This window comes from Mesoplodon bidens, assembly GCF_964165515.1.
Source record: "Mesoplodon bidens genome assembly, chromosome: 1".
NCBI lineage: Eukaryota > Metazoa > Chordata > Mammalia > Artiodactyla > Ziphiidae > Mesoplodon > Mesoplodon bidens.
The window spans coordinates 79,397,160-79,418,886 of NC_138176.1; the positions used below are offsets into that span (position 1 = coordinate 79,397,160).

Here is a 21,727-nt window from a genome sequence, read left to right on the forward strand (position 1 = left end):
CCATACTGAAAAGTTTGGTGCTGACTTACCATTCTGATCCGAGGAGCTCTAGAGCTTTGTGGCAAAGGCCCAAAAGGTACATGGGCCCAGCAGACATTGCATTATCTCAGTGTGCCTCACTGAGGTCCATGCAAGCCAGTTCTGGCCATTAGACAGGAATTGGGGGACTCAAAGGTCAGCATCTAAGGACATAGGACAGAATGAATAGAGAGTGGGCAGAGGGGGCGGTAGGGCAGCAGGCATGGGCAGTTTGAGGGGACCCTTACTGGGAGAACTGCACTGAGGGCTCTCTGGGAGTCTGTTCATAGACAGCCTCACTGGCTTTCAGTCCAAACAAGACATAAATATCTGTAAAGTACCTGGTACTTGATACATTGTAGGTGCAGTATAAATGTTTGATTTCTTGTGTTTCTCTTTGCTTTAATTTATACAATCAGAGTTACCTTTCTAAAACACAGATAAAAGTATTCAATACATCATTTCTTTGTTTTAAACCACCAGTCACTACCTTTCCTTTACATCAGTAGTTCTCAGATTCATGTACATTAGGATCACCTGGAGGGCTTTTTAAAACACAGATTTCTAAGCCCCACCTTCAGGATTTCTGGTTCAGTAGATCTAGGGTGATGCCCAAGAATTGCATTTCCTAACAGGTTCCTAGCACCAGGTTGATACTGATGGTCTGGTAATTGCACTTTGAAAGGTACTTTATCTCTGAATAAAGTCCCAACTCCTCAGCATGGTTAACAAGGACCTCCATAACTTGAGCTCAGATGTGAAGATGGGGGATTCTACCTCGGAGAAGCGACAATGCCAAGAGCACCATCCCCTCTCTGGTGTGTCACACCTAGATTACCCTCCCCTTTTGGCTAGGCAATATTTTATTCTTCTAAAATCTGGCTTAAAAGAGTGTGAAGGACTGTTTTGAGGGGAAAAGAAGGCAGTAAAGGCAAATGTAGCTTCACTAAATAGTACAGCATAACCTCAGGAAAGAAATGTGTGTTCAAGAGGGAGAGGGCCAAGACCCTTGCTGTTTAGTCTGTTTGGTACACTTGGTGTGATGGATTTTGTAGCCAGGTCACACCTTCAAGTCCATTTTATTATCTGCTGGTGAAGTTGCTTTCTTCTTCTGTTACACTTTTAACAGAAGTTGCCCCACCCATTTACCACCAGAGGTAGGAGGTTATTGTACTGGGGAACATGTGTCCTGGGGGGTGTACCAGAATCATGTGGGGAGATTGGAAAAAAATGCAAATTCCCACTGTAGAGTTACCAGCTGACAACCTCCAGAATGAGGCCTTAGAATCTGTATTTTAATTTAATTTTAATACAATGTATTAGGTCTTAAAAAAATACAGAAAACTATTTTTTTAAAACCCATAAGAGGGGCTCCCCTGGTGGCACAGTGGTTAAGAACTGCCTGCCAATGCAGGGGACACAGGTTCAATCCCTGGTCCGGGAAGATCCCACATGCCATGGAGCAACTAAGCCTGTGCGCCACAACTACTGAGCTTACGCTCCAGAGCCCATGAGCTACAACTCCTGAAGCCCGGGCACCTAGAGCCCGTGCTCTGCAAGAAGAGAAGCCACCGCAATGAGAAGCCAGTGCACCACAACGAAGAGCAGCCCCCGCTCACCGCAACTAGAGAAAGCCCATGCACAGCAACAAAGACCCAACACAGCCATAAATAAATAAATAAATAAATAAATAAATAAATAAATAAATAAATAAAATTTTAAAAAGTTATAAAAAAATAAAAAATAAAACCCCATAACATTGGCCCATATTCCTCTACTCAGATAACCTATATTGGCATTAAGAATAGAAAAATGAACATATTGGAACATTAATATAGTAAAAACTTCCCTCCATGCTCTCCTCCTTAGTTCCTGTACTAAAAAGTTATCACTCATTGCTTTCCCCTGTTTTTATCTAGATAATATTCTGGGAATCTACTTTTTGGGGAAGAAATGTACATACTGAATGTAGAACTATTTTTATTACAATGTGAGGAGAACACTACAACATATCTATAAATATCCCTCACTAGCTCCTTTTCCCTCATTTCCTTCTTAAATTGGGCACACTGCAAACTCCATCCCCAGCCCTCTTCTTTCACCATCACCGAGGTGTGACAGCCCCTGTTCTGGAGAAACTAGGAGAGACTCATTCAAGCATTTAATTTGTGCCAAGATAGTTAGGTTGGTTTGGCTTAACCTTTGTGTGGTAATTGATACAATATGTATTTCCGCTCAGTTAGTGTTTATTGAGTGTGTCTTAGTCTGTTTGGGCTGCTATAACAACATACCACAGACTAGGTAGCTTATAAACAACAGAAATTTATTTCTCGCAGTTCTGGACTCTGGGAAGTCCAGGATCAGGATGTCAGCATGGTTGGTGAGGATCCTATTCCCTGTTGCCAGCTTCTCATTGTATCCTGACATGGCTGAAGGGGCTAGGGAGCTCTGTGAGCCTTTTTATAAGAGCACTAACCCATTGGCGAAGACTCCACCCTCATGATCTAATCATCTTACCAAGGCTCTGCCTCCTAATGCTATAAACATTAGGCATTAGAATTTCAAAATATGAATTTTGGGAGGACACAAACATTCAGACCATAGCATAGTGCTTTCAAAGTAGTCTAAGTAGTTTAAGAGATAGAAATGAATTAAGGTCTCCATCATGCCCTTTAGGGCATGTGTTATCAGATAAGCAAATAACAGCTATACCTGGAAGAAAGGAAGCTCTCACGGCGATGTAAGAAATGTGCCATGGGGAACTTCTCTGGTGGTGCAGTGTGGTTAAGAGTCCGCCTGCCAATACAGGGGACACGGTTGGAGCCCTGGTCCGGGAATGCTGCGGAGCAACTAAGCCCATGCGCCACAACTACTGAGCCTGCGCTCTAGAGCCTGCAAACCACAACTACGGAAGCCCACGTGCTTAGAGCCTGTGCTCCGAAACAAGAGAAGCCACCGCAATGAGAAGCCTGTGCACCACAACGAAGAGTAACCCCTGCTCACCGCAACTAGAGAAAGCCTGCACGAAGCAACAAAGACCCAGCGCAGCCAAAAAGTAAAGAAATAAATACATTATAAAAAAAAGAAATGTGCCATGGGCGGCACAAAGATAACTGATTTGTGAGTTCTGATAGGCAAATAGCATTCAAACTGGTCTTTGAAGGATAAAAAGTAAAATGGTAAAGAAAGAGGGATGGAAATGGAAGGTGAAATCCAGATCCAAGGAGGAGCATGAGTGAAAGTGTGGGGTGAGACCACACTGTCATGGCAGGGGGCAAGGGTTTAAAAACATCATTTTAAAGAGTTGAGATTTTTAAATAGACAATGGGAAATTTTTCTTTTTTTTGGCCTTATGGCATGCGGGATCTTCCCCAAACAAGGATTGAACCTGTGCCCCATGCAGTGGAAGCATGGAGTCTTAACCACTGGACTGCCAGGGAAGTCTCAACAATGGGACGTTTTGAAAGTTGTTTTTTTCTTTTCTTCCCCTCCTCCTGAAAGTTTTTGAGAAGAGATTTAACAGGAAAAGACTGATGTTTTGGAAAAATAATGCAATACTATTAATATTTATGAGCAACAGGGTCACAGAGAGAATTAAGTCCCAGAAAAAGAATCTTTTGGAGCAACCAGCAATTGGATTATATTGATGTACAACATAGTCTTTCTCCCTCTTATTTGTTTTGTCCAGCAGAAGTGTGAGGGATGGATTTGGGTGGGGATCAACCAGTGGTGAATAGACCTGTTAACTGCAGTACGGTAGTGAAAGTAAGAAAGGAGAGTAGGACATGAGAGACATCGCTAAGGTAGAGTCAGGACTTGTGACCAGAAGAAAACTAAAATAGATGATTTTTAAGATTTCTAGGCTAAGAGACCAGGTGGATATTAGGTATCATTAATTGAGATGGGAGAGCTGGAAAAGGAGCAGACTTTAGGGTAGAGGTGGTCAGGGAGAGGGGTAGGAAGGTCGAAGCTTATTACTTTGCTGAGTTTGAGTTACACTGGGGATATTCAGATAGAGAGATTTAGCAGGCAGATGGTAACTCAGGTCTGGAGCTTACAAGAGAGGTCAGAGCCAGGAAGTACAGGTTTATAGCCACAGACCTAAGAGGCAGATGAGATTGCCTGAAGGCAGTGGTTTTCCACACTTCAACACACATCAAAATCACCAGGAAGCCTTGTTAAAACTCACCGCAGGGCCTCATGCCTGGAGTTTCTGATTCAGTGTGGGATAGGCCCAGTAATTTGCAGCTCTAACAAACGCCCAGGTCATGCTGATGCTGTTGGTCTGGAAGCACACTTGGAGAAGCATCAGCCTAAAGAAACATGTAGTGAAAGAAGAGGGCTGAGGGTGGGAATTGGGGCAGTGCCCAGCTTAAGGAGGAAGTGAAGGAAGAGGAGCTAGTGAGAGCTACTTATAGATATATCTTAGTGTTCCCTTGCTTAGTAATAAAAATAACTGTACATTAAATGTGTACATTACACACATATATTTGCACATAAAATATGCACATTTCAGGTATACAGTTAGATAAGAAGTATCAGAGGAGAACTGGAGAAAGAGAGGATGCTGTGAATCCCAGAAATCTGGTCTTTTTTGAGGAATCCCTCTCACTCTGTTTAATCCCTGAATGGCTTTCATTTGGGTGTCATCCATTTCCTATAGGTCTCAGCAGCTAGTCCTTTCATTAACTGATCAGTTTAACCCATTCCTGGAACAGAAAAGTCAGACCAAGTTTATAATCTGAGATTTCATGTGAGTTGCTTCTAAAAATTGAAATATATTTTAATTTTCTTATTAGGAGGACAATAAAAATAATATTGGTAACAATAACAGTAAAGGTTGGTGTAGTATATTCTTGTTAATTGGGTTGAGTCGTTTCTATACACAGTCTTGTTCTGAGGGGTAAGCTACAGCTGGCCAGCAATATGCACCTAGAAGACTCAAATGAGCAAAATCACACTGTGGGGAACTTGCTCATTAAGGTAAACTTTTTAAAAGCCCTGCTGATAAAAATATTGGAAATTATAGAAATTAGTTTTTAAAAATATCTGTAATTTCATATTTGAGAAATAACCACTATGAAGATTTAGGTATATTTCTTTCTAGTCTCATATATTTTGTAGGGGAAGAAGATTTCTTTTTTTTTTCTTTTTACTACACTCTTAGGTTCTCTGGCTGGGGCCCCATAAATTGGACTGACAGAAGATAAATTACCAAGAGGAAAGCAACCACATTTATTTAAGTTTTATGTGACTTGGTAGCCTTTATAAGGGAATGAAGACCTGAAGAAACAGTTAAACCTGAGTGTTTTTATTCTAGATTTGATGAAGAGTAGATAGTCATGGACAAAGAAGTACGAGCTAAGGGTAGTAAACTGGGGGAAACTTAGCAAGGCCTGTTTATTGGGATTCTTCTTGGTGCCCCTCTGTCTTCAGAGATAAGGACACTACTTTCTTCCAGGTATAAGGATGGCACCTCTCACATGACGGTCTTATCACCTGTTTCAGGGGAGATGGGGTAGGTCTGAGAGTCCTTTCCATATCTGTTATTTCTCAAATTCCTTTAGCTTAAAATATTCAGTATGTCATGGAGCCATATTTTGGGGACAGCATGTTCTGAACTCCATCAGTATTTAGCAAACTTAAATCAAATAATTGATTTAATTTTATATCATGCTTTTTTCCACTAAATATTATAATGTGGTCATTAAGTATCTTTTGGAAACCTCATTTTTTATTGGCAGCACTGCATTCTAGTTTATGGTTGTATTATAATTTAACTATTGCCTCCAGTTTTTTCCTTTTTAAAATTTATTCTAACCAAAATACAGTGAGGTAAAAATTAATGTTCTTTTTTGTATGATAGAGAATTTCTACTAAAATGTCATAAACAGAAATTAATTTTTGGCAACATTCTCCTTGCTGTTTAGATATTTAGATGATATCTCATCTGAGTTAATGTATGTATCTAGTGTTTAAATATGCTCAACAGTTTTATTTTCCTCAACTTCTTTCATTTTGTTGGACGTGAATCACCTGCTTGAGACGTTTTTTTGCTAATTGTATGTGTGTAACTTTTAACAATACCCATTAGCAAATATGTATTAAACTCTGTGTATCAAGAAATATTAGGTGTTATGGGAAATTATAGAGATAAGTAAAATGGGGCCTCTGGTCTCAGAGAGATCATATGTAGTAAGGCAAAAATATAAGAAGAGTATAAATGATAATCAAATTTAGTTTATTGATCAACCACTCTCTGATCTACAGTTCCAAATGAAAGGAAAGAAGTCGTTAGGCAGTAGAAATTACATGTATATTTCTTCCCTTCTGTAGTGTTAGGAAAAAAAGACCGTTGTGTTAAATATGCACGTTGATTATAAAATGCATCCCTATTTCAGAAACATTAGATGTGTAAAGATATATAGTTCAGAATTAAGACATTCTAATTTATATGTATGTATCTGATATCTATCAGATATATATCTACCCACCTATTATCTATCTGTGTTTCAGCTATTGATGTATATTTCTTTTCCTTTTATATTACTTAAGAGAGTCTCTTATTCTAGGGCTATTTTTGTGGTCCTTTAACTGCTCTACCTGCCTCCAGTCACTTCTGATCTTGCCTATTACTTCCAGATGAATATTCCCAGTCTCCAACACTCATCAGAATGTAGTGAAAACAGTCTATGCTGACCCTGGGGCCACAGCTGATTCTGGGATTGTCAAGACAGTTGATCTCTGTACTGGCTACAAACAAGACCAGGGTCCTGCTGATAATAACAGTAAGACCTTGAAGAGCCAATCAGGGTGGCTGTCACCCGCCCTTCTCTTTTCTGTGGTTGTTGGAAATTGATAGCTCAACAGATGAGGTATGGAGAAAATCACACTGGATATAGTATACCAGAGTTTGAGGCCCATCTTTATTACCTATCTTGGTTTTTTTAGTGAAGTCCCATGTAGTCTTAAACAGCTTTTGTAAATCAGGATAATAATTATTCTAGCCAGAACTTGAAGTAGCAGGGTGCTGACAAAATTTAACTTATTCATGAAATAATGTATCCTTTTAAAAGCAGTTTCATACACATAGCTGATTTCTTCTTTACTATGCTACTTCAAGGTCTGGCTTAACACAAATCCTGAAATATTATGACTTCCAACCAACTGCAATGTCAACAAACATCTGTGGAGGATACAATGAGACCTGGTAGTGCTAAGAGCTGGGAAGACAAGGGTAAATAGAACACACAGTTCTTTTCCTTGAGAGGTCGGTAGGTTCCTTTCCTCTGACAGCAGGTCCCTGTACCTTGCTTACCCCCTTGCCATAACTATGTCATGGAACCAAATCTTTGAGAACTGATGCCAGACTGCAACAGGATTGGCTAGCTAAATTATTCTTGTTTGTGTTTGGGGGGTGGGAACATGATGAGAGAGTGGCTTGACTATCAGATGACCATCCTGCACACCATTGACTGGAGCTGCATTTGTTGCTTTGCTAATTTTTCTTTTGTATGGGGAAATTGGATTTATAATAGCTTCCGACTTCTCGACATCACCTTTTTCAGGCACTTACCACTTATTATTACCACTGATTTCTGACTTGCTGAGTTAGCTTAAATTGCCTGTTCTTTACATCAAATTGAACCTCTAGGGAAATCTAGTTTGTACCAAAGTGGTCAGAAATGAAAGCCTGCTTCTGTGCAAGGTTTCTACCTTGCCATTCAGTTTGTGTGATATGCAACTTCCATTTATCAATGCTGTCTTCTCAGACTGTGGAAACACTCTCCGGGTGAGGTTCTGGTGTATTTTCAATAGCTACACACATCTTATAATATAAATGTGGAATAAGTAAGTGATTTTTGGGGGGATAATTCTGCATTTTCTTTAAAAATCAGTCACCTTATTCTTACTGACAATGCAATATAATAGTATATAGATTTCTCATCTTCTTCTCATTTACTCACATAATTATCTTAATTTTACAAATGTATGAGAGACAGTCTCAGATTTTATCACCAGATTTAGCATTTTTCTCAAAGTCTTGGAGAGTGGAGTACTCTACATGACTGTTTTACATAAGCATTTATACATATTTTAATTTCAGACCTTTTCACAATTATTTTATCAGACAATCTTCTCTTGCTTTCACCTGAACATAATCTTAAAATCAGATTATGGAGGAAAATAAAAAATTTATGATAGAGCTTGACTTTCTGTTTTCCCAGAACAAGGGATTTATTGCAGTGCATCTTTCAAGGTTTCCTTTCTCCCAGAAACTCTGCCAGAAGACAGCATCCTGCTCCCAGAGGCCCCTCTCTGCTGCACCCAGTCATTAGAAGTCAGTGAAAACTCTGCAGTTGGAAGGCCCATTAGCCTCAGAGAGGCTGGCAGGAAATGAATTTGCTTGTGCATCTCCAGTCAAGGACAATGCCATTAAGGGTTGCAAAACTACAATATCTCAGAATAAAGATTTTCAAATTCTATTATCGGCGCACCATTGAGACACTTTCATTTCATTTCGACCCAGGGCTGGAAACCCAAGTAAGGAAGCACAGTAGTTAAGGTAGAATACAATTATGATAATGAAAAATACAAGTAAATTCTAAAAGCGAATCTCTATATTGAGTTAGCTGGAGAATAGATCTCTGGCTGTTTGCTATACTTTAATGACTATAGTTGAATCTGTTTTTAATTTTCAGTGGTATTTCCTTTCTAAAAATGCTGTTTGTTGGTAATGCCTTGAAAGACTACCCTGGCATATTTCTGACTTCCATTTTCACGGCCAGTGGTAACAAACAGTATTTTATATATTCCTTTAGAAATAATGAAAAATACCTAAATTGTCTAAAAAGTAGAAATAGGCTCATATCATTCATCACTGTAATGTTAATTTAAAAATGAAAAATTACTGTGAAAGAGACTGTCAACCATTTGTAAGATATGCCCCTATTTGGATCCTGATTTGAAAAAAAATTGTAAAAAACACACAAAAAGATGGAAAACTCAACATTCTATTTCTTCTTCCAAGTGCTGGCTGGTTACATGGGAATGTTCACTTTGTAAAAATTCAGCAAGCTGTGTACTTATAAATACTGCAAAACAAAATTTACTTAAGTATTTATGAGATAAGCAAGGAAACTGAAGCAGTGACTAGATATTTGATAATATTAAGGAATCTTTAATTCTTAAAATGTGGTAATGATATTTTTGGTTATGTTTCTAGAAATCCTTATGTTTTAAAGACATATAAAGAGTATCTATGGATGAAATCTAGGATTCCCTTCAAAATAATCTAATGTGCGTTTCTGGGAATGGGGGTAGAAGTGAAACATATTGGCCATGCTTTGCTAATTATTAAAGCAAAATGATTGGTACATTTGGGCTTATTATACTAGTCTCCTTGCTTTTTGTTTATATTTACAGTTTTCCATAATAATAAGTGAAAAAAATAAGTGAAAAATATTTTCATGAAATATTACAGCTGTACAAAAAGCTATAGAATATAATAGTAGCTGAATCAAATAGTGCTTACCCATGTGCCAGGTACTGTTTAAGTGCTTAATATATATTCACTTATTTGATTTTCATGGTACCCCTGTGAGATATGTTTCATTATTATCCCCATTTTATAGATAAAGAAATTAGGTTAAATAACTTGTCTTGGATCATAGAGCTAAATAATGGTGGATCCACATGGGTTCCTATGAACCTATGTGTATCTTCCTCTTAGCTTAAAAAGTAAAACCTACTTAACATAGTCAAAGACCACTTACATGTGACGTTGAACCATATATGACATTGTTGTTTTTGTAGGTCAAAAACGGTGGAACATTGGCAATATCATGTGGTTTAACCCAATACCTTGTCCCAATTACATTGTCCCTCCTAATCCCCATGCATTTCTTTGTACTCTTTTTTTTTTTTGGTACGTGGGCCTCTCACTGCCGTGGCCTCTCCCGTTGCAGAGCACAGGCTCCGGACGCGCAGGCCCAGCGGCCATGGCTCACGGGCCCAGCCGCTCCGCGGCATGTGGAATCCTCCCGGACCAGGGCACGAACCCGTGTCCCCTGCATCGGCAGGCGGACCTCAACCACAGCGCCACCAGGGAAGCCCATAAATGATATAATATTGTTAGTATTTTAGCAATTTGCATTTTGCCCTCAATTTATGTTTATGAGATACATTTATGTTGATATATTTTATAAATATATTGTGGTATACTCATACTCTGGCATAGTACACAATTGAAAATACATGAACTAAAGCTAAACTTCTCATTTTAACTTGTTTTCAATGTCACTTATTATTCTTTGGTGGGCTTTCCATCTCAGAAATATTCATCTACCTCGTTCCTTTTCATTAGCTGCATAGTATCCATTCATTGTATTGGGTAAATTAATTTATTTAAGCAGCTCCCTACTGATAGACATTTAGGCTGTTTCTAGTCTTTTGTTATGACAAGCACTCTCCTACAAATATATAGGGCATACTCGTATGAGTGTGTTCAAAGGATAAACACCTATCAACAATGGCAATTTATAAACTTTACAATTAGTGGATAAAAACACCACCTTAAACGTCTGTTGCTTCTCAAACGTATTTGATTGGATTTTATTTGGTCCTTCCTGAAAATATTACAGCTGGTTTGCACTGATTGTCATGACAGACTGTATTTCATCTGTTCTCACAGAAAAATATAGCCCCCCTTAAGAGCAACTTTAAGTGTGTGTGGATAGACAAAGCAGATAATGTGTTTGAGTTGGAAAATTTTACTCAGTTTGATACTGTGGCCAATAACATAAAAAAGAGGGAAAGAACCAGAAATATGAGGAGAGAGGGAGTCTTCACAAAGTAATATATTATCTTATAGAAATAACCCCAGTGTAGCTTTGGTGAAACAGCTGCTTGCTCTTGAGAGAAATCCATCTTCAAGAGTCTATGGGCTGCGGGGGACTTCCCTGGTGGCGCAGTGGTTAAAAAATCCGCCTGCCAATGCAGGGAACTCGGGTTCGAGCCCTGGTCTGGGAAGATCCCACATGCTGTGGGGCAACTAAGCCCGTGTGCCCCAACTACTGAAGCCGGTATGCCTAGAACCCATGCTCCACAACAAGAGAAGCCACTGCAATGAGAAGCCCACGCACTGCAACAAAGAGTAGCCCCCTGCTCACCGCAACTAGAGAAAGCCTGTGTGCAGCAACGAAGACCCAGTGCAGCCATAAAGAAAGAAAGAAAGAAAGAGTCTATGGTGGGCTGTGGATGTAAATGATGCAAGAGTTTGTACATCTGGATCGTTGGTGGGAATATTTATCCATTTTTACTGCCCACTCTCTCACGCTTATTTTGCTACCTCTCCTTGATACCTAATATATCTTTAGCCTTTCTGATGACCTTTTGAGGCCCTTGGAAGTAGTGACCCTTTCTTACCTAAAACCTGAAAAGATACAGGGAAGCCTGAGCTTCAATAATGAACACTGGGCATACCAAGGTGAATCTTTTTTGCCAAACTGCCGTGGCCCTTGTGCTCTTGGTACACACATTTGTAGAAAGAGGTAAGAGGTGCTGGAATGACTTTGGAAAATAAATCGTTACCAGTCGGTGTTGTTTTTTAACTGTAAGCTTTTCTCTTTCTCCCACGTTAGCAATACTTAGTAGTCAATGTTCCTGCATTGTAGGTAGATTCTTAGTTGAGATTATCTTGGAAAACTGGATACTTGCTTTTTTTTTCTTTGAATATTAAAAGGTTTCAGCTGCCTTCAGACAGAGTCAAGGAAGATATTTCAATTAAAGTATTATGGTTAAAAAAATTTTTTAAAGCATACTACTAGACACAGGAAAGAACATTTTAGCATCTTACTCCTTTAAACTTTCTTGCTATTTATGCTTTGCTTTAAAAAATTGTTATAAAGCAGACCCAGTTATTATGCATTACCAATTGGAACCATAAAGCCTTTAATATTTAAATTCAACTACAAGAAAAATCAATCTTATTTTGAGATAGCCTATAAATTTTTTACAATGTTAATCAAAATATTTTGGCTTGCAAAATCCATTCTTCACTGTGTGTAAAAAAATATGGCAATATGAGATTTGGATGTAGATGTGCATCTTTTTTTTAAAGGTTTATTTTTTAGAGCAGTTTTGGATTCACAACAAAATTGATAGGAACGTACAGAGGTTTTCCACATACCCTTTGCCTCAACATGTGCATAGCCTCCCCCATAATTTTTTTTTTTTTTGGCTACACTGTGTGGCTTATGAGATCTTAGTTCCCCGACCAGGGATTGAACCTGGGCCCTCAGCAATGAGAGCACCAAGTCCTAACCACTGGCCAACCAGAGAATTCCCACCTCCCCCATAATTAACATCACTCACCAGATTGGTACATTTGTTACCAGGGATGAATTTCCATTGACACATCATTATTACCTAAAGTCCATAGCTTACTTAAGGGTTCACTGTGTTATATATTCTAATTCTATGAGTTTGGACAAATGCATAATGACATATAATAATATGTCATCATAATATCATACAGAGTATTTTCACTGTCCTAAAACCCTTCTATGCTCTGTCTCTTCACGCCCAACCCCATTTCTGGCAACTGCTGATCTTTTCATTGTTTCCATATTTTTGCCTTTTCCAGAATATCATATAGTTGGAATCATACAGTATGTAGCTTTCTCAGATTGGCTTCTTTTACTTAGAAATATGCATTTAAGTTTCCTCCATGGCTTTTCATAGCTTGATAACTCATTTCTTTTTAGTGCTAAGTAACATTCCATTGTCTGGATGTACCAGCGTTTATCCATTCCTCTACTGAAGGACATATTGATTGCTTCTAAGTTTTGGCAATTATGAATAAAGGTTCTATAAACATCTGTGTGCACATTTTTGTGTGGATATGTTTTCGACTCCTTTGGGTAAATACAAAGGAGCACGATTGCTAGATTGTAAGATAAGAATATGTTTAATTTTTCAAGACAGTTGCCAAACTGTCTTCCAAAGTGGCTGTACCATTTTGCATTTCTGTCAGAAATGAATGAGAGTTGCTGTTGCTATACATCCTTGCCAGTGTTTGATGTTGGCCAGTCTGATAGGTGCGTTGTGGTATCCCATTGTTTTAATTTGCATTCCCTTGGTGACGTATGTTGTAGAGCATCTTTTCACATGCTTATTTGCCATCTGTATATCTTCTTTGGTGAGATGTCTGTTAAGGCCTTTGGCCTATTTTTTAATATGGTTGTTTTCTTATTATTGAGTTTTAAAAGTTCTTTGTATATTTTGGATAACAATCCTTTTTCAGATGTGTCTTTTACAAATATTTTTTTTCCAGTCTGTGACTTGTCTTCTAATTCTCTTGACATTGTCTTTTGCAGAGCAGATGTTTTAATTTTAATGAAGTCTAACTTATCAATTATTTCTTTCATGGATCATGCCTTTGGTGGTGTTGTTCCCAAGGTTATCTGGGAGTTTATCTTCTTGGAGCTTTATAGTTCTTGCATTTTACATTTAGGCCTATGATCCATTTTTAGTTAATTTTTGTGAAGATGTAAGGTCTATGTCTAGATTCATTTTTTTGCACATGAATGTCCAGTTATTGCAGCACTATTTGTTGAAGAGACTACCTTTGCTCCATTGTATTGCCTTTGCTCCTTTGTCAAAGATCAGTTGACTATATTTATGCGAGTTTATTTCTGTGATCTCTGTTCTGTTCCATTTATCTATTTATCTGTTCTTTCACCAATACCACACTGTCTTGATCACTGCCACTTTATAGTAAGTCTTGAAGTTGAGTAGCATCAGTCCTCCAACTTTGTTATTCTACTTCAATATTGTGTTGGCTACTCTGGGTCTTTTGCCTCTGCGTATAAACTTTATTTATTTTTTTTAAAGATTTTTTTGATGTGGACCATTTTTAAAGTCTTTATTGACTTTGTTACCATATTGCTTTTGTTTTTTATATTTTTAGTTTTTTTGTTGCAAGGCATGTGGGATCTTAGCTCCTCGACCAGGAATCAAACCGACACCCCCTGCATTGGTAGGTGAAGTCTTAACCACTGGACTGCCAAGGAAGTCCCCAAATTTTAGAATCAGCTTGTCTGTATCCATAAAATAACTTGCTAGGATCTTGACTGGGATTGCATTGAATCAATTGATCAAGTTGTGAAGAACTGACATCTTGACAATATTGAGTCTCCCTATCCATGAAGATGCAGTATCTCCCCATTGATTTAGTTCTTTTATTTCATTAATCAGAGGTTTGCTCATATAGATCTTATTTTGTTAGATTTATACCTAAGTATTTTTTTTTGATGTAATGCAAATGTTATTGTGTTTTGAATTTCAAATTCCACTTGTTCATTGTTAGTACGTAGAAAGCAATTGACTTTTATATATTAACTTTGTATCCTGCAACCTTGCTATAATTACTTATTAGCTTTAGGAGTTTGTTCAATCCTTTTGGTTTTTCACATAGATGATCATGTCATCTGCAAACAAAGACAGTTTTATGTCTTCCTTCCCAATTTGCCTGTGTACCTTCTATTTCCTTTTCTTGCCTTACTGCATTAACAAGGACTTCCATTATAATGCTGCAAAGAAGTGGTGAGAGGGGGATGTCCTTTCCATATACCTGATCTTAGTGAGAGATATACATCTTTTTTTTTTTTTTTTTTTTTTTTTTTGCGGTATGTGGGCCTCATGCTGTTGTGGCCTCTCCCATTGCGGAGCACAGGCTCTGGACGCGCAGGCTCAACGGCCATGGCTCACGGGCCCAGCTGCTCCGCGGCATGTGGGATCTTCCCGAACTGGGGCACGAACCCGTGTCCCCTGCATCGGCAGGCGGGCTCTCAACCACTGCGCCACCAGGGAAGCCCAAGATATACATCTTTTTTGTGTGTGAAAAAAAGATTTAGAGAGAGTCATTATTATGTCAACACACTACTAGATTTTTAAATACGTTTGGTTATCTGTGACAAATAGATATAAAATCAAACATTGTTATTTACGCTATTCAAGTCACATCTCTCTCTCTCTCTCTCTCTCTCTCTCTTTTTTTTTTTTTTTTAGAGAAGCATTGTGTTTAATGGTAAAGCTTAGCACACTCTAGCACTGGGCATGGCCTGGAGTCGAAGCATCAGGGGTGGGTAGGTGACCTTCATGGAGCCTCATATGGCAAAGAGGATGCGGAAGGTGACCATCAAACAGAAGAGCCCCATAGACTCAGACAGGGCAAAGCCCAGAATGGTGTAGGAGAAGAGCTGCTGCTTCAGAGATGGGTTCCTGGCATAGCCAATGATCAAGCTGCCAAACACTGTGCCAGTGCCGGCCCCTGAACCAGACACACCAACTGTGGTGGCTCCAGCGCCGATAAACTTGGCCGCTGTGTCAGGGTCCCGGGAGACAACACTGATCTGGAACTCCCGCCTGGCCACAGGGAGTGGGACACTGCTGTAGGAAGGCTGTTCAGATGGGACCTCTGGCCTCCTCAGGAAGGAGGCAGACACAGGCCTGATCAGACCTCTGGTACAAGAGCAGATCAGAGCAGGAGGAATGAGTAGTGCCCCAGTGGTCTGCGTTTTTTCAGTCTGCACTCCCACTGCCCTGCTGCCCCTGCTCGGCCCACAGTGCTCGCCTGGCTTGAGGTGACTGACTCCTCAAGTCACATATATCTCTTGCAAATTAATTTATTTCAGTCTTGACTGATAGGCACTCTTCTGTTTTTTTTTTTAAGTTTTGCCAAAAGTGCAATGGCAAAGTGAAAGTAAGATTACATAAAAAAGAAAGAAAAATATAGCTAGTATTCAAAGTTCTTCACAAGTGAAGACCTTAATCTACTGTTCTGAATTTACCTTTTGCTGTACCCTGGATAAACCCTTCATCAGGGTAGACCTGTGTATTGCCTGTTCCTAAAATATATTGCACTAGGCTTTTTGTTGTTGTAAGGAGGAGATTCATTCAGGTAATCTTAAGATAAAAGGGGTTTATTGTAAACACCAAGGACCTAGACTTTGTTTTCTGATGTCTTTCTGGGTGATTGCTCTCTATTTTTCTCCCCCCTGTTCAATCTTCTCTGCATTCTCCAGTATAAATTCTGGAGGGGGGGCTTCCCTGGTGGCACAGTGGTTGAGAGTCCGCCTGCCAATGCAGGGGACACGGGTTTGTGCCCCGGTCCGGGAAGATCCCACATGCTGCGGAGCGTCTGGGCCCGTGAGCCATGGCTGCTGAGCCTGTGCGTCCGGAGCCTGTGCTCCGCAACGGGAGAGGCCACAGCAGTGAGAGGCCTGCGTACCGCAAAAAAAAAAAAAAAAAAAATCTGGAGGGAGATAGTCTGATTGGACTAATTTCCACTGCTCCAGTAGGAAGAGTCCTTTGAATTGGGCCACCCCATGAGTCAAGACTGTGGAGTTGCTGCCCTTGCATCAGGCCCACTCTGGTTTACTCAGTGGCCATTTCTGAGTAAAGAAAAAGTAGTACCACTGTCATGTGTAGGCAGTTTCAGTGAGAAGAATGAGATTTTCTGTGTGACCCTGGGACTGCTATGTCCAAGACATGTCTAAGGTGTTTCTACCTCTCTGCCTTTGTTGACACTTATTCTCTTATCCATAGGGTGTTCCCTATGAATTTACACATATTCTGATTTTACCAAGCTGAAATATTAATAAGTTAGGTAGGCAAAGCCTGCCCCAACTATTGCAGTCTACTGATATCTTCCATCTTTGAAGTTTTAGTGGATCATCACAGAGCACAGTGATGATTTGAGACCAAGGAAGTTAAGGGCCTAGAGAGGAATGACTTTTTCAACAGTCTGTAAGAATTCAAAAATAAAAATATTTATTAAATTTGGAGTTGAATTTATTCTGGGCTTGGAGGTGCGGGGAGAAGCAACATGCACTAACAAGGACAACAAAGATTACTGAATTCTTTAGATCTCACCAATGATCTACTCAGGTGTATGTGGTTTATATCACCTATCTCCTTTATACTCTAGTAAATCTGTGCTTTTTTGTTTATTTTTTAATTAAAGTATAGTTGCTTTACAATATTGTGTTAGTTTCAAGTGTACAGCAAAACAGTTTGGTTATACATATATATGTATATATTTATATTCTTTTTTATTTTTTCCATTATAGTTTATTATAAGATATGGAATACGATTCCCTGTGCTCTACAGCAAATCCTTGTTGTTTATTTTATATATGATAGTTTGTATCTACTAATCCCATACTCCCAATTTATCCCTTCCCTCCTTCCCCTTTGGTAACCATTAATTTGTTTTCTGTCTGTGAGTCTGTTTTTGTTTTGTAAATAATTTCATTTGTACTCTTTTTTAGATTCCACTTATAAGTGATATCATATGGTATTTGTCTTTGTCTGACTTACATCACTTAGTGTGATAATCTCTAGGTCCAACCACATTGCTGCAAATGGCATTAGTAAATCTGTGCTTTTGATCTCTGTGTTGTGGACCACAGCAGTTAGTATTCAAAGTAATTTTTTTGACAATTCAGATATGACATATTTACAAGAAAAGCACAGCAGTTGGAATAAGCTAGAGAAAAAGAAAAAAGGGATGGGAGAGGACATGAACCAAAAGGTGCAGGACTTGAAGGCAAAAATCTCCCTCTTGGCACTTCCCTGGTGGTGCAGTGGTTAAGAACCCGCCTACCAATGTAGGGGACACGGGTTCGAGCCCTGGTCTGGGAAGATCCCACATGCCACGGAGCAACTAAGCCCGTGCGCCACGACTACTGATCCTGTGCTCTAGAGCCTGCAAGCCACAACTACTGAAGCCTGTGTGCTTAGAGCCTGTGCTCCAAAACAAGAGAAGCCATCATAATGAGAAGCCCGTGCACCACAACGAAGAGTAACCCCCAACTCGCTGCAACTAGAGAAAGCCCGCACGCAGCAACAAAGACCCAACGCAGCAAAACAAACAAACAAACAAAAAAACAACTCCCTCTCTTTGGTCCTTGGAAGCAGCACCAGAGAGTTACCCAAGATGGTGACAGTAAGGGATTCACTGAGGAGGTCCCCAGGCACCAAAGGACTAGGCTTATTTGCTCTTCTAATATAGTAGTTTACATGTGCATTGGACTAACTAGTTTATCCCTATGGAAAAAAAGAGAATGAATAAGAGAAGACTAATGTAGACATTTTGGACATAAGAAAGGTGATAAAAAATAAATGAATTTTACTGGTGAGAAGGAATGAATGGATTCTTTGTCCACAGTGACCTTGAGGTAAATAGAAATAATCTGTCCACAGTGATGTACTCATTTATTTTCATGAAGTATCAGGTCTCCAACCAGTTGATCTTGAAGTCTATCTTGTTGATTTCTGAGCCAGCTGACTAGATTTCCAGCAGAGGGGACCTTACAGAAGGTTTTTCTTCATAGATAGGTGGTCTCATGGACTGAAGTTGCCTTCCTCTTAAGGGTTTTGAGGGGTTTTTAGAGAGTAGCTTTTCCTCAGGAAAATTTAGGACTAATTTAGCAAAGTATTGTGCCCCATATTATTCATATTTATGGAGTACTTAAGGAGTCTTTCTAGCTGCCACATTTTAAAGAGGGTCTTGGTAAATTGGAGTATGTTTAAGTAAGAGGCTAAAGGATAGAGAAGAGTTGTTAAAATATTGGGGACTCTTCATGTAATCTTTTTTAAAATTGAGAACATGGGTTAAATTTATTTCATATAGCTCTAGGAGGCAGACGTTGGATTATCGGGTGGAAGCTGCAGAAAGCAGATTTCTGCTTAAAATTAGAACTTTCCAACACTTGGAATTGTTTGAGAGTGGAATTGGCCACCTTGTGAAGCAAGGTGTATTAGTCTGCTGCTAAAACAAAATTCCATAGCCTAGGTGGCTTAAGCAAGAGAAATTTATTTTCTCACAGTTCTGGAGGCTAGAACTCCAAGGTCAAGGTTCTGGCTGATTGAGTTTCTAGTGAGAGCTCTTTTCCTGGCTTGCAGATGGCTGCCATTTCGTTATGTCCTCACATGGTCTTTCCTCAGTACATATATGGAGGGAGAGGGAGAGAGAGAATGAGTGAGTGCTCTGGTGTCTCTTCTTATGAGGACGCTAATTCCTGTCAGATCAGGGCCCCTATGACATCATTTAATTTTAATTGCTTCCTTAGCAGCTCCATCTCAGCCACATTGGAGTTAGGGCTTTGGCATATGAATTTTGGGGGGACACAAACAAAACAGGAGAACACTGTGCTTGGAGTGTTTAAATAGAAACTGGTTGCCATCTGTCAGGAAAGTTTTAGAGGGGATCCTCAGACTAGGAGAGGCTTGGCCAGATGATCTCAGTTTTCTTAAATCTGAAGGAACAAGGTCAAGCTGTAGATTTTTGAAGATAGGCATATATTGGGGCACACATTTGGAAAAAAAAAAGGTTTGATTTTATTCTGGAAACTTGTTAGGAACCAAAATTATAGGTGTTGGAAAACCAAAGTGGAAGTAAAGAAAACCTCTTACCTCTAGAGCTGCCTGTACTTGGTTAGCTATGAGAATTGAAAACAGAATCTACCTAGATAGAATTTCCAAATATCTTAATCTTCATAAATAACAGAAATAAAGGGAATACATATGTATTTGTCATGTAGCTGGTTCTTTAAAGGACAAATTCATAATAACATTATAAATATGTTGTGTAATTATTGGATGTTGATAACTACTTTTTTTTTTTTTTTTTTTTTTTTGTGGTATGTGGGCCTCTCACTGTTGTGGCCTCTCCCGTTGCGGAGCATAGGCTCCGGACGTGCAGGCTCGACGGCCATGGCTCACGGGCCCAGCCGCTCCACGGCATGTGGGATCTTCCCAGACCGGGGCACGAACCCGCGTCCCCTGCATTGGCAGGCGGACTCTCAACCACTGCACCACCAGGGAAGCCCGATAACTACTTTTTGAGAACATAAACCTCATTTCATTTTATTCTTCAACACGTCCTGACAGAGTTCCTTTTTCAGTAAGCAGTGAGGTAAATTTTGCTTCTGTTAGGATATTGGAATTGGACCTAATAACAATCAGCATTTGAATGACTTGAAAACATTATTTATTTATTTATTTATTTTTGGCTCTGTTGGGTTTTCGTTGCTGTGTGCAGGCTTTCTCTAGTTGCGGTGAGCAGGGGCTACTCTTCCTTGTGGTGCGTGGGCTTCTCATTGCGGTGGCTTCTCTTGTTGGGAAGCATGGCCTCTAGGCGTTGCTGGCTTCAGTAGTTGTGGCTCCTGGGCTCAGTAGTTGTGGCTCGTGGGCTCTAGAGTGCAGGCACAGTAGTTGTGGCGCATGTGCTTAGTTGCTCCGTGGCATGTGGGATCTTCCCAGACCGGGGCTTGAACCCATGCCCCTGAATTGGCAGGCGGATTCTTAACTACTGCGCCACCAGGGAAGCCCTTGAAAACATTCTTATATACAGGTTTATTGCATTGGAATTTGAATCCTTTTAGCATGAAATATAGTTGATAGTCTACATTGTTCAGTGTTGTTGATGACCATAGATTGGCTACTAGGTGGATGGTCATCTTAGATGCTTGGTATTTACTTTGGGTCTCACAAAAATTTATACTTTATGCTAACTGCAGCAGAAAAAAATATTTGGTTTGCGACAAGAAATGTTAGAAATGTATAGATGCTATACATCATATAATTTTCTACCTTCCCTGCTTAGTTGATTTGCTACTATTTTACAAATGTAGAGAAATGAAGGGCCAAAAGGAAAGAGAGAAATAGAAAAGTTTTGTCCTGATATAAAGGAGAATGTGAATTTTATTTTCATGGTATGCTATTCTTTTGTTTTTGTTTTATTATAAATTTGATACATGCTTATTATAGAATACTTGGAAAAGAGTGCATTCTTTTTAAACTTACCATCTGTTACCTCAAAACTAGATTTTTTTTTTTTTTGGATAACTTGAACTCATCCCTTTTGATCCAAAATTATAAAATAAAACCACAACAGTGTGGTTTACTTTAAAAAGAACTTCAATTTTTAGAGTTAAGAACCTAAAAGTATTAAAAATATAAGAAAATCTTCAAATTAATTTTTTATCTTTTGGTGCCATTTATTAAATTATTTTGCCCAAGAAATTAAAACAAGTCACAAATGAGCCAAAAGTTAAGGTGTTAAGATCGTTCATATCAAGATTATTGATGTGAAAGCCTGGAATATTATTTGTATTTTGTTCAAAGAATTTAATTATATTATAGGCATATTAGTTATACTGTAATAACTTAGAAAAGTAGTTACGACATGTAGTTTTTATCATTATTATTTACCCTGCAAACCATTTGTTAAAAGTTTTATCTCATCATGCCATTAGTTATTAAAAATTAGATAGGAACTATTTTGTATTTTGGTTTATCACATTGCTGAATAACCAAATCATAGAAGCTCAAAGACTGGAATATAATTAGAGATGATTTTGCTCAATTCCATCTTTCATAGATGAGAAAACTGCAGCTCAGATGGAAATGAGATAATTTCTTCCATTGAGTAACTAGCAGCTCCCCTGCCTTCCCAACCCCATCGGGTTTCATCACATTTCACTGGTGGGGTTTGTGGAATAACGAATTGTTGATTTCCCCCACCGCAATCCAATGTGTTGGAAGATATATTAACAATGCAGGAGACTCTGAAGTGCTTCTACGACAAAAGTGGATTTCAGTTTAGGACAAGCCATAAAAAAGACCTTTGGAAAGTTTT

The 21,727-nt window shown here is 39.1% G+C and overlaps 2 protein-coding genes across 4 annotated transcripts in view; one reads left to right on the forward strand and one right to left on the reverse strand.

Moving 5' to 3' along the window:
* ANK2 (ankyrin 2) overlaps nt 1-21,727 on the forward strand; it is a 720,153-nt gene that overhangs the window by 64,896 nt on the left and 633,530 nt on the right. The gene's annotated exons all lie outside the window — the stretch shown is intronic.
* LOC308620115 (ATP synthase F(0) complex subunit C1, mitochondrial-like) overlaps nt 14,905-21,727 on the reverse strand; it is a gene marked incomplete at its 5' end in the record, with an annotated part of 33,114 nt that continues 26,291 nt past the window's right edge. The window contains one exon of the mRNA XM_081239435.1: nt 14,905-15,676. Coding sequence (XP_081095561.1) covers nt 15,189-15,676 — 488 coding nt within the window. The 3' untranslated portion in view covers nt 14,905-15,188. The remainder of the gene's footprint in view (nt 15,677-21,727) is intronic.